Here is a 12,732-nt window from a genome sequence, read left to right as displayed (position 1 = left end):
CCCCAGTGCGGCCCCTGTGCTCCCGCTGGCTCCTGCACCTGCTCACTCCCAGTGCCCCCCAGCTCCATGGTACAGTCAGGGGGCAGTGCACAGCCCTGACCCCCTTCTTGCCAGCAGGGAAGAAGCTGGTGCTGAGCGCGGGGAAAAGCAGCCCCTCGCCCACCACATGGCCGGTGCTCCCTGCTGCAGCCGCTCGCAGCCCACACAGGGCTGTCCTGAGCAGGCATAGGCAGCACCACACAGGTTGCAAGCAGGATGCCAGCCACGGGGCAAGTGAGGGCCCCCCCCCCCCCTTACATGTGGTTCCAGCACGGGCCAGCCATACAGTCCCAGGCCAGAAGCCCCTCGTGGGACTTCTTTCTGGAGGGCTGGGGCCAGGCAGGCCCTGTTGTTGTGGGAGCCTGCTGGGCTTCCCCTGGGTTCTACTGCTCTTGGCTCCTGTTTTTTGTTTTGTTTTTTTAAAAGGAACCAAGGGCAGAGAAATATTAATTTTCTAAATTTTTTAGGGGCCCCGCGGGCCGGATAAAATGACGGTCCGTGAGCCATATTTTGCCCACCCCAATCTACAAGATCACTATGAAAAGCTAAAGTGCAGCACAGCCCATCAACTCTCACAGATCAAAGTGAAGGCAGCACCAGTGCAGGACTACCATCCTGCCCTTTCACATATTCGCACTTGCATTCAATCAACTGCTTCCTCAGGAAATCAATTAAGAAAGATTCCATAGCCCCATTGCCTGAGATAGCAGGGGCCCAGACTGTGTCCCTGGAGGTATCTTCTGTTCCTACACAGCACAACTCTACTATCACGCTGGGTGAGGAACTCTCTCAGGGTAACCTTCAGGAAGCTGGGGGTGCATTGACAGATTTTTTGGGCCAATACAGATCGCTGAATTTTAATGAGCCATATCTACCAAAATCAATCCAATTCTCAATATGTGACTGGCTGGGCAACTTGGAGAGCAGAGTCCAGGTGGTAAGTCTATTGTGAGGGAAGGGGCAGATTGAGGACCCCGCGGTGAGGAAGGGGTGGGGCTGGGGGGCCAGATGGAGCCATGAGTGGCTTATCTGGGTCTACTCACTCACGGGTACACATGGGGGGAGGGGGGGAAGGGGGCGGCTCCTGCTGCTACACACACTGCAGGAGGCATGGGGGGCATATGCCCCCTGGATCTGTGCACGGGGTGAGGACAGGCTGCTGCTGTGGGCTGGGGCCAGGGCTGTATTGGGCTCTTTCCTGCAGGTGGAGCAGGCGGCAGCAGCGCTGGGAGGGGAGCTGGGGGGCCACAGCAAATTTTGAGTTGAGTTGTCTGCAGCCCTCCCCCCACCGTAGCTCCCTACCCAGCACTGTCATCCTGAGCACAGCCTGGCCCAGCCCCTACCCCCAGGAAGAACCTGGCGCAGCCCTGGCCCCAACCCACACCAGCAGCCTGCCCTCACCCTGTGCAGATCTGTGGGGCACATGGCCCCCCCATGCCCTCCCAGGGTGCACATAGTGGTGGGAACTGCCCCCCCACTTCCTCCCAGGTGAGCCGCTTCCAGCTCTGTCCCATGCTCCGCCTTGCCCCAGGTGTGCAGTGCCTACTCCAGTCCCACTCCCTCCCTCCCTCACTGTGGGGTCCTCTATCTGCCCACACCCACGCCCCTTCCCCCACAACACTTACCAGCCAGATGCTGCTCTCTAAGCTGCCTGGCTGCATATTGGCAATTAGATTGGTATCAGCCAATATGCCTCGTTAAAAATCAGCTACTGGTATCAGCCCAAAAAATCTCTAACTCCTATCAACTTTCCTTATATTAGTGCTGATCCGATATGGAACCGATGTATTGGTGCACCTCTACAGGAAGCCTTCCCAGAGAGAACAAAGCTCTCCGGGCTCTTGCAGCTCTGGAAACAGAACCTCACCAGCTTGCAAGACCAATACAGTGATGGAGGCTGTTTCCCTTCTTTTACTCTTGTAGGGTGCTACTCCTGTGCCAGATGACAAACCAATCCCTCACCCCAGCAGAGTTGCAAGCCCTGCCTGATCTTCAGAACTAATATGGATACCTTAGCTCCCCATCCCTCTCTAATCTGCTCTGACTCTTCACTCTAGGGGTCTGCTTCTGTAACGCCACCTTGGAAGGAGCCTTTTCTCAAGCTTGTGAGAAGTGCATGCAGCACTCAAGCCACAGGCCTGTCCCCAGGTCCCCATACTGAGAAAGGCAGTGTTCTGGCTGTGGTCTCTAGGGAGCAGACCTTTCCCCACTGGGCTCAGGCTCCAGTTGACAGGATATAAAGTGCCTCCACTGCAGGTCACAAAGCAGTGCCCATTGAGAATGTGCAGGACTCAAAAGCAACAGAACTGCCAAGCTCCCTCCTGGCTGCAGACAGTGGCTGCTCTCACCACCTTACCTGACTGCTTGGGATAGCTGGGCGAAGAAGAGGTTTCAGAGGACCATCTTCCTCAGTTCCTGGGGCTGGTGGCTCCTCCCCTTCTTCATCTTCCATCTCTACCTCCTGGATCTCTCCATCTTCACCAGGAGGTGGCGGAGGTGGGGGTGGTGGCGACTCTGGAGGAGGTGGTGGAGGTGGTGGAACTTCCAGAGGCAAAGGGGGTTGGAGCACAGGGACAGAAGACTGAAGCAGAGTCCAAAATGGAGTAAGTGGCATGAGAGATGTAGAAGGAACTTGGCCAGAGAAGGATTCCTTACAGAGAGAGCCTGAAGAAGATACACAGAGATGTCCTTGACAATCTTGGCCTGCAACTCCTCTTCTCTCACCTCAGCTGTTTTCCTCTGCTTAGCTACACTATGGCCTCCTCCCCTGGGAGGCAGCTTAGTCCTTCTAGAGGGGAGGAGTGTGGCAGAGATGCTTGCCGCTTTTGCTCAAAGCCTGAGTATAGGGCCCCACCAGCGGTTTTGACATGGGACTGGGGGATGTCAATGCACCACCATTTCCACACCTGAGTACTGGGTATCTTGGGTAACTAGACAGCAGTGGGGTGGAGTTTGTTTGTCTTCACCCCCAGGGCCTGGGAATAGGGCCTCATTTCTGGCTTAGCCCCTCGTCCACAGCTCTGCTACCCTTTCATAGGCGGCTCGCGTGGGGGGGATGCCGGCTTCTGCAGGCAGTTGCTGCTCACCGCTCGCCACCCCTTCTGTCTGTGGGCGGTCACTGTTCACCACTCACTACCAGCGTCTGCGGGCAGTCCCCGCTGCCGCCTACAAATGGTGTCCCCTCGTATTGGGATGCACCAGTTATTCATGTACCCTTCTCTACCAAATGTGTGGTGGGGTTTTGGCGTCATCATGGATTGCCTGCAGACAAATGTTCATTCCCTTCCTCTCTCTCAGAAGCATTTACTTAGCTCCTATCACTACAGATCTCCAAGCATCTTGTGATCTGACAAACATAGCCTCGCTCACCCAATTACACCTGGGCACTGAGAGGCCAAGATGACTTGGTCCAAGGTAGGGAATCTATGTCAAAGCAAAAAAGTGAGCCTAGGAACTTCTCACTTCTCAAGTCCCCATACTCTCACTCCCTCCCACAAATCCATGCTGCCTGCCTCTCTGTGAGGTCTCCCATAGGTCCTCCAGTACCTGTGGAGCTGTCCGCTGAGTCTGCCCCAGCCTCCAATTTCTCTTTTGAAGCTTGTTTAGGAGGAGCTTCAGCTTTGCTCTCCAGAGATTGCTGCCCCTCCTCGTCGTCCTCTCCATCTGGGAACTCCCACTGGGACTCTCCCGTGTGCTCATTAACATAGAAATAGCGCCTATGGTCCCTAAATCACAAGAAAGAAAACAAGGCTTTACACTCTCTCCCCCAGCAGAGACACATCAATGTGGGCCTCTCCTGCGATAGCTGTGTGCTCTCACAGGGAAGCCCCGCTGTCAGCAGAGCTGCTATTCACAAAGGCAACAAACGACTTTGAGCATGAAGGAGAAGGGTCCCAGCTGACTCGCTCAAAGCTGTTTGTGCTGTTGGCTCTGTGAGTATCACCCTGAGCCTTCCACTCCAAAAGGAGGGCCAGGAAAGCAGACCCATGTTCAGTGGGGGTCCAGCTTTCACTAGCATTGGGACTTTTAGTAATTGCCTCAGTTTAAGTGGCCCTCCAGAACAGAAAATGGGGAGCAGCTGGGTTTAGACAAGGCAGCTGCCCCCCATCAAGTCTGCAGAGGCCACACTTATTATACTCTTTGTGTCAAACATACAGTGAATGCTAGAGAGAGCGAGTGGATCTGGGAGCTGAAAAACAAAAGAGCAAAGATTTCAAATAAAGAAAAAATAAATCAAGAAAAGCCAAATAGAAAAAGAAATGTTTGGGTCTGACCTGACAGCAGGAGACAGTAATCTTGTTCTTCATTCCATCCATGAGCAGGGGCTCTCCTTTATTGTCGGTGCTGTAAGCCGGGGGGGGTGGAGTTCCAGATATCCTGCAAAGTGCACAGAGCTCTCGCATGCGCGACCCCCCAAGCCCGCCTTCCTCAGCGCATTTACCCTCGGGAGAGTGAAAACCAGCTCTGTCCAATCACTGAACCAAATTCATTTCAAACACTTTTTTAGCATTTGCTTTTTAGGTCTCCAATTTGGTGGCTGGCCCAAACTCTGTAAGTGCAGGAGGTTCCCTGCCCGCCTGGCATCGCTAACTGCAGCTGCTCCCAGTCTCCAAGATAGATGACGCCACGTCGTCAGGTGTTGAAGGTCACAAATCATGTCTGAGATGTCAAAGTTGAAAGATGAAAAAGGTAGAAGAGTGCGTACCTGTCCCAGTGGCAGGACCAGCCTTTAGGTGTGGCGTTTATTTCATATTGTTTTAGCTGTTCAGCTGCATCTTGCAATTTGCGTTTGAGGTAGTTGCCATGGAGGGCGCCTTCTCGCCAGTCTGCGATGCGGGTCTAGGGGGCCAACAAGCAGACAATCAATTACCATTTTGACAGCAAGAGAGGGTACAAAAAGAGAAGTTTTTCTAAGTCTGGGGCTACTATGCCAAGGGGGATGCCAGCAGAGCACAGCACTTCTGGTGGCAAAAGGAAGGAGGTGCAGATCAGCAAGCCTTGGCAGCTCTAAAAGTAAAGATACTGGATGCTTTCTCCACCTAGAGAGTCTGGGGTGGAGAAACAGCTCAGTTCAATGTGTGTTCATCACACAAGACTGTCCCCTGCCACTCAGCTCCCAGGGAAACACAAGCATTCAGGTAATGGAGGGGTGTCTAATTCCCTTGCACACAGCATTGACCTTGGAGGGGACAGAACATTCTATTACCTCAGTCTGCAACAGGAGCACATGAAAGTTGGAGATGGATTGTCTGTTGATACCCAGGAACTCCAGCTTACTAGTCAGGGTGTTTGCCAGCTCTCCAATCTGAAACTGCCAAGAGATAATAAAGAAAGTCAGCATCTCCCTCCAGACAGCCACAGGCCCTGCTGTTCCCAGCACTTGAGGCAACTCCCAAAAACAGCACCTGCACTTTGGGTTAGAAGAGCAGGCTGTGCAGAGGCCAGCAGGAACTAATGAGTGGCTGACCAGAGCTCTTGATTCCAGCACTCCTTGAAGCAGGGCCCCCTTTAGCCAGCCTGCACTAGGTGCACTATAGACTGGGAGGTCAAAAAGGTCTTTTCCATCTTTAGTTTCTACGGGTTGTACCATACAGGTACAGGCAAACCAGAACTGCCCTCCCCCTCCCCTCTTCATGCACACTAGAGCTGGACACTTGATTATACATGTGCAAGCTTAAGGGAAGTTTAGGTTAGCTGTTAGGAGAAACTCTCTCACTAGGAGGATAGTAAAGTCCTGGAATAGGTTACTCAGAAAGGTTGTGGAATCTCCATCCTTGGAGGTTTTTAAGACCCCCACTAGACAAAACTTTGGCTGGGATAATATAGTTGGGGCTTCCCCCACTTTGAACAGGCAGTTGAACTAGATGACCTCCTGAGGTCCCTTCCAACTAAGTGTGCACCAACAAAGTTTCTCTTGGCCAATAGCAATGGCCAATTATTAGCCAGCTATGTTGGCCGATACCAATCCAATAGCGAATTTACAGGAATGCAGCACAGCTGTTTGGAGAGCAGCCTCCTGCCAGTAAGTTTGTGGTGGCCAGGGGGGTAGAAATGAGGCCCCCATGGTGAGGGAGTGGGGCAGGGGCAGGCATTGTCTAGCCAGGGCAGTGAATGTGACCCAAGTGAGTGGGATGAAGCCATGGGCAGCTTGTCGGGGGGGGCAGGGGGGCCGGGCCGCTCCCCAACGCTGCGTGCACCCCTGGAGGAGGCACAGGGGCATGTGCCCCCCCCCCGGATTTGTGTATGGGGCAGGGGTGGGCTGCCTGATGCAGGCTCAGGGCTAGGGGCTATGCCAACCTCTTCTCAGCAGGGGAGCTGGGCCGGGGCTATGCTCGGGGTGGTTGGGGGCGGGGCAGGTGGTGGCAGTGGTGGTCATCATCACGCAAGAAGAAATTAAAATATGAACGGCATTCATATCAGGCAAAACCAGCCCAGGCCATCCAGCCCAGCCCTCCCACTCCAAAAATCACCAAGGAACACGACTAAGAACCAGGAGCGAAAGCTTCCAAGCGCCACTTCAGAGGAAATGTATTGCTCCACTCTTGCCAGTGCCAGCATTCCCCTTCTCTTCCTTTACCTTCAGGTCCTGCTCCTCTTCTACTTTCGGCGCTCCTTGCACTTTCACTTTGTCCTGAAGCTCCTCTGTCTCTATTTCTTTGTCTGAATTCTCCTCAACTGCTTCTGCACTCACTGCTGAAGTAAAACAAAACAAAAAAAAACCCCAAACCTTTCTACTTGCTCCCACATCACTGTCCAGTCCCCACTCACTGCCCCCCCCCATTTGCGACTCTGCCCACAGTACTGTAGTGCCCCCCCCCCCCCCCCCCCCCCCCCCGACAGTGTGCTTGGGTTAGGACAGATCCTGTCATGGATCCAAAGACCTGGGCCTTTTTTTGCTTCTATTATGAGTAAAGGATGTGTGCATTTCCAGAAAGATGCGCGTGTTTCAAAAACAAGGTTCCCCCCACCCCAATTTTTCATATTTTAAATGTTTGGAACCCATCTGGAAGATTTCTTTTTGGTCAGATTCTTTCCTTTCCATCTGATTTTTAAAACAAAAGTTTGCTTACAGGGGATCTATTTTGCCAATACCCATTCAATGCTAGTGGTTCACAAGTGGGAAAGGGAGGTTGCTATCAAAGATCCAACACTGATGAACTTACAAGAGCAAGAATGCTAGCAACACAAAACAGACTTAGAATCATAGAAAATTAGGGTTGGAAGGGACCTCAGGAGGTCATCTAGTTCAACCCCTGCTCAAAGTAGGAGGTTGACTGACAGTCCTCTGGCAAAGCCATCATTTGGAATGGGGAGCTGTCCTAGGTAGGGGCAACGCTACCTGAGTCCATTGCTTTGAGGGGGGAGCAGCCCCAAATGAAACTGCTGGCTCAGGCAGGTGTTGCTGCAACAGTATCACCTGTGATCTCCCATACCCGTAAAGGGAAGGGGAGGGGGAGGGAAGCTATAGCCTAGAGTCGTGTCCATGAGAGGGTACTGTTAGAGGCCTGTTCTCACTGCCATTACTTTGCCATCACAGCAGTAAGCTCTGTGTTGACTGTACCCTGCTATCCTGGCATCAAGATATTTTGCATCCTACTTTTCTCTGTGGGCCCTGCATCTGCTGTCACCAATGCAAAGGATTCACCCAGCAGGGATAGAGAAAGTACCCCAACCCCACTCAGGGCTACAGGTCTGTGGCAAATGGGGGCTCATCACCACTGCTCTTCAGGCTGGCTATGGTTTTACTGTTCTTCGGCTTGGCATGGATCAGATTTCAGTCTAGGGGTAGGATCAATCCAGCAGAAGATTCTGCATGAGGCCAGCCAAAGATTCCTGGTGCAGCCTAGCGGGCAGTGATTTTTCTGAAGCACAGTGCAGGACTGCGGCATTGATGTCTACAGTCAGATGGGTGGCAAACTGGCTAGATGGTCACACCTGGAGAGTAGTGGTGTATGGGTTGTTTTCAACTTGGAGGGATGTGGGCAGTGGAGTCCCCCAGGGCTCGGTCCTGGGGCCTGTGCTGTTTAACATCTTCATCAGTGATCTGGATGTGGGCGTGGAAAGCACGCTGTCTAAATTCGCGGACGACACCAAGTTGTGGGGCAAGGTGGGCACGCTGGAGGGAAGGGACAGAATCCAGCTAGATCTAGACAAGATGCAGAGGTGGGCAGATGAGAATAGGATGGAGTTCAATGCAGACAAGTGCAAGGTACTGCATCTAGGGAGAAGGAACCAGCGACACCCCTATAGGCTGGGAAACACCCTATAGGCTTTGTCAACACAGTGGCAGAAAGGGATCCTGGAGTCATTGTTGACTCCAGGATGAACATGAGCATCCAATGCGAGGAAACGGTCAGTAAGGCTAACCGCACCTTGTCATACATCTACAGATTTATCACAAGCAGGTCCAGGGAGGTGATTCTCCCCCTATATGCGGCATTGGTCAGGCCGCATTTGGAGTACTGCGTCCAGTTCTGGGTGCCGCACTTCGAGAGGGATGTGGCTAGCATTGAGAAGGTCCAGAGGAGGGCCACTCGTACAGTCAAGGGGCACCGGGGCAGGCCCTATGAGGAAGCGCTAAAGGGCCTGAACCTATTCATTCTCCACAAGAGAAGCCTGAGAGGGGATCTGGTGGTCTTTTACACACTCACCAGGGAGAACCAGCGAGAACTGTGGGGAGGTTCTGTTCCCCTGGGCACCACCTGGGGTTACTAGGAATAATGGCCACAAATTGTTAGAGAGAAGGTTCAGGCTGGACATCAGACGCCACTACTCTACAGTCAGAGCTGCCAGGCTCTGGAATGGGCTCCCAAGGGAGGTGGTACTCTCTCCTACCTTGGGGGTCTTCAAGAGGAGGCTGGACAGATATTAGGCTGGGGTGATATGACCACAGCAACCGTTCCTGCCCAGGGCAGGGGGTCAGACCTGATGATCTGTTTAGGTCCCTTCCGGCCCTAAGCACTATGAAACAATAGAACAGCACCAACTACTGGCAGTCTTTGACCAACTACTGGCTGTCTTGAAGGATTGTTCCCCTACAAAGGGGCTGTATCAGCTGGCTGAGGGAGCACAGTTTGATGACTGACTTATCAAGTACTGACCTAGCTCTGGATATTTCTTTCATCAATGTCCATCAACACTATTTCAAGGTAAGATTAAAGGGCTCATATCACACAACCCCAGTGCCTCATAACCCTTTCTCCCCAGCACAGGGGTGTTGACTCCAGCACAGCCCTTGATGACTGCTCTTTCATTGCAACAACTGACGCAAGAAAAGGACTTATCACACACCACCCATGGAGCAAGTATCCTTCAAACTGCACGCATCTTGACAAGCCTGGGGCCCTGCACCTCCAAACTCTTCCACTGCTCTGCATGAGTGCTTCACTCTTGCCAAATACAGTACTTTGTCAGTAAGTTGGAATGGAAGTCGTGGCTAAAAGTAGTTAAGTTACCTGCTTCCCCAGTTTCAGGACTCTCTCGGCCAGTCTTGCTTGAGCCCCGGCTGGTTGACTCTGGGCTGCCTGCTCCCACAAAAAGTTTCCATTTGCCTCGCTTGGAGGCCTGCCGGCGCATCACATCCTGAGATGCACACTGGCTTCCGTCAGAGAGTGGGCTGGAGCCTGAAACACTGCCGTCTCCCTCCTCCAAGGCTCGTAACTCTGCCTGAAACAAGGACAGTGTACAGCACGTCAGGGGAGCTGGAGCTGCAGCCACAGAAAAGTGATGTTGGACAAGAAGCTGACTCCCACCTCCTGAGCGCATAGGGCAGTAACACCTACTCCCCACCTCAAGGGCAGCAAGAATCAACTTGGGTCCAGGCACAGACAGAGAAGGAACAAGACAGGACTGTTTCTCAACCTTCTATCTTTTCTCCTACATTGTTTCTGCTTAATGGGTTACCCTAAGAGCTATGGGCCTCCCTCCAACCATGGTTTTGCTCCCACCAGGAAAGTGGCCCTCACTCACCTTCTTCCTCTCCAGCACCATCTCCAACTCAAGCGTGTCCTGCTCCTCCTCCTCCTCACCACTCTCGCCTGATTGCACTACACTGCACAAATCCTCCTGTGATGGGTCTTCCAGAGGACCCCTGGAAGGTTCCTGCTCTTCAGCAGCAACTGTTGCTCCCTGGGCTGTCGTGTCCTCTTCTGGAGTTGGTTCTACCTCCTCTTTACAGATCACTTTCCTCCTCCACCGCTCCTCTTCCTCCTTCACAACATCAGGCAAGAGTGGAGCCAGCAGAGATGCTGCCACTCCCTTCTTCTCCTCTTCACTGTTGGAAAGGGCTTGGACACCTTCATTCACCTCCTACAGGATACACAGATGAGTCATGGGTTCTCTTCCATTCAAAGGACTGCTATGATCAGAGTGCCCAAAGTGTACTCTGATAGAACCAGAGCAGTCGGTCACAGCCCAAGCTGATGGCGGCAGGGGAAGGAATGAGACATTTACCTTGGGGAAGATTTATCTTGGGGAGATCCCCAAAACACAGGCTTATTTTTCAACAAGGGATTAGCAGCGTTCATACAAACTGCCATAGCAGGAGTTCACTCAGTCAAGTACCTTAACTCTGGCACCAGTCAGCACAAGATCATTCAGAGTAAGGTACAAGAACACTGTAGTGGCACTTGAGAGTGACTGGCCCATGAGAAAACATCCTCTAGCCTTCCACCAAAGATGGGGTGGAGGAAAGTCCATTCCCACACTTTTACCCTGCTCAATAGGAATTGTCCAGGTTAGGTTATCTAGATAAAAGGGATAATGTTGAGGTCTTTCTAACCCATCTTGCCACCAGTCTGAAGTCCCCCTTTCTTCTTTCCCAAATGCTGGTGACAGACCTGAGCATTGGATTCCAGGTGTAGACACCATGTCTGATCTTCCAAAGATCAGTGTTTTCTGCCCTAGTACATATGACCCTGAACATTCCACACTGCCCCTCCCTGGACTCGTATGAAAGGTGGCAATCCTACCCCCTAACTAACCCCCCACCCCCCCCACTTCCTCCACTGCATTGCACAAAAGCATTCAAAACAATGGGCAAGGAGAGAGAGTGTAAAGGTGGGGGCACTTCTCAGACACAAACAGGTCAGTAAGCCTAGAGGTAGATTTCAAACAGATTTAACAAGGATGATCTGCTAGCCTCTGGAAATAATTTCAACTAAATATTATCAAGGCCTAGTGCTCCTGTATGAAGGCAGTTTCCAGTTAGCTGGAGCTTGGAGGAAGCTTAGATTAAGGGCAGGCTTGCCCCCATCTCCTTACTGCAGGGTTCCTTGTGCCTGCATTTGAGGCAGGTTCTCCTGGACATTATTGTGGATGGGACAAGAGGATCCCACTCCAAACCAACAGGACAAATTGTGTGGTCCCAACTCCAAACTGAACTCTCAAGCTGGCCTAGTCTTCCCCACTCTGGGCACATCTACACAAGATGTCTACTGCAGAGCTGAATGATTAACTGCACAGTAAATGTATCTGCATTTACACATGCACCCCCATTAAGGAGTGCAAAACTAATGAACTCCACAGCAGTATTTACAAGTCCTACCCTGCTGTGGAGTTTTTTTTTTTTTTGTGTGCAGTAGTGCACATATAGATACTGAGCTGGCTGGCTGGGGCATGAGTGCTTCAGTGAAGGGGCTGCCTACTGGCTATCCCCATGCTGAAGCACTCTCAAGCCCCAGCCAGCCCCTCCACAGCACAATGAGCCCAATCAAAGCAGCTCTGGGCTGGCAAGTTGACCTCCCCACCAGCTGAGGCTGTTGCAACTCAGCTCAATGTGCTGCACTCCAGATACACAGGTAAACTGTGCACCCAGGAGCAATAAACTGCAGAGCAATAAGCAGTTTATTGCTGCTCCTCAATGGCATATGTAGACACACCCTCTCCGTGCTGAGCCAGGCCACATATCACTCCCAGGCACCTAAGAGACAATTCATATAAAGGAGTGTCTTTGCTATGCTAAAAAGACTCTACCTATACTTCCCATACAGACAGAGCTGTGTGGCCCAAACAGAAGAGGCAACTGTTTGCCTGGAAAATACTGACAATGTGGCAGCATATAATGATCACATCTCTGCCCCAGACGGTATAACCCGCCCCCCACCTCCCCCCAAGGAATCTACACTTCATTTTTGTTCAAAGACCCTTCCCTCCTCCCCCTGCAGACACCTCTGATAAAGCAAGAACCAGAGATGCCCAGGCAGAGTATTTAGGGTTGGCATGCATGCAAACATTCATCTGCAAGAAACAGGTGGACAAACCAGACTGGGAGTCTACAGCATGAGGGAACAACCCTTCTTGCAACTGTCAAGCTTCCAGGATAGAGCCTTCCCCCCAAAAGGAAGATCTCAGAAACTGAGGTCCCAGGGATTTTCAACTGCACTAGTTAAGCAGCTATTTGTGACAGCTCTGGGCTCCCTGGTTCATGGCTGCTATGTTCACTGCATCACATATTTTTTGAACACTTGGATGCCAGGATGCCATATACTGCACAAGGTGGTAAGCAGTCATAGCAGTTGAACAGGTTTTCAATGAGTTGTCCTCAATCAATCCCAAAAGGAATGACTAACTTCAACCAGCTTCTACTGACCTTCTTCACCTCTCGCTTGGGAAGGATGGTCCCACGATTAGCACTGCCAACAGCAGCACCCTTTTCCTGAGGGTAAACGTCTGCAGCTACCAAGAAACTCCCAT

At 52.0% G+C, this 12,732-nt stretch overlaps 1 protein-coding gene across 1 annotated transcript in view; it reads right to left on the bottom strand.

Moving 5' to 3' along the window:
- FNBP4 (formin binding protein 4) overlaps positions 1–12,732 on the bottom strand; it is a 25,806-nt gene that overhangs the window by 4,469 nt on the left and 8,605 nt on the right. The window contains exons 6-13 of the mRNA XM_025192009.1: positions 12,629–12,732; positions 10,009–10,347; positions 9,495–9,705; positions 6,617–6,732; positions 5,246–5,350; positions 4,745–4,878; positions 3,586–3,764; positions 2,396–2,703 (exon numbers count right to left, since the gene is read on the bottom strand). The exon at positions 12,629–12,732 is cut by the window's right edge and continues 17 nt beyond it. Coding sequence (XP_025047794.1) covers positions 2,396–2,703; positions 3,586–3,764; positions 4,745–4,878; positions 5,246–5,350; positions 6,617–6,732; positions 9,495–9,705; positions 10,009–10,347; positions 12,629–12,732 — 1,496 coding nt within the window. The remainder of the gene's footprint in view (positions 1–2,395; positions 2,704–3,585; positions 3,765–4,744; positions 4,879–5,245; positions 5,351–6,616; positions 6,733–9,494; positions 9,706–10,008; positions 10,348–12,628) is intronic.

This window comes from Alligator sinensis, unplaced genomic scaffold (assembly GCF_000455745.1).
Source record: "Alligator sinensis unplaced genomic scaffold, ASM45574v1 scaffold155_1, whole genome shotgun sequence".
NCBI classification, from domain to species: Eukaryota; Metazoa; Chordata; order Crocodylia; family Alligatoridae; genus Alligator; species Alligator sinensis.
Note: the sequence above shows the minus strand (reverse complement) of the source record. Positions and strands in the feature narration are given on the sequence as shown.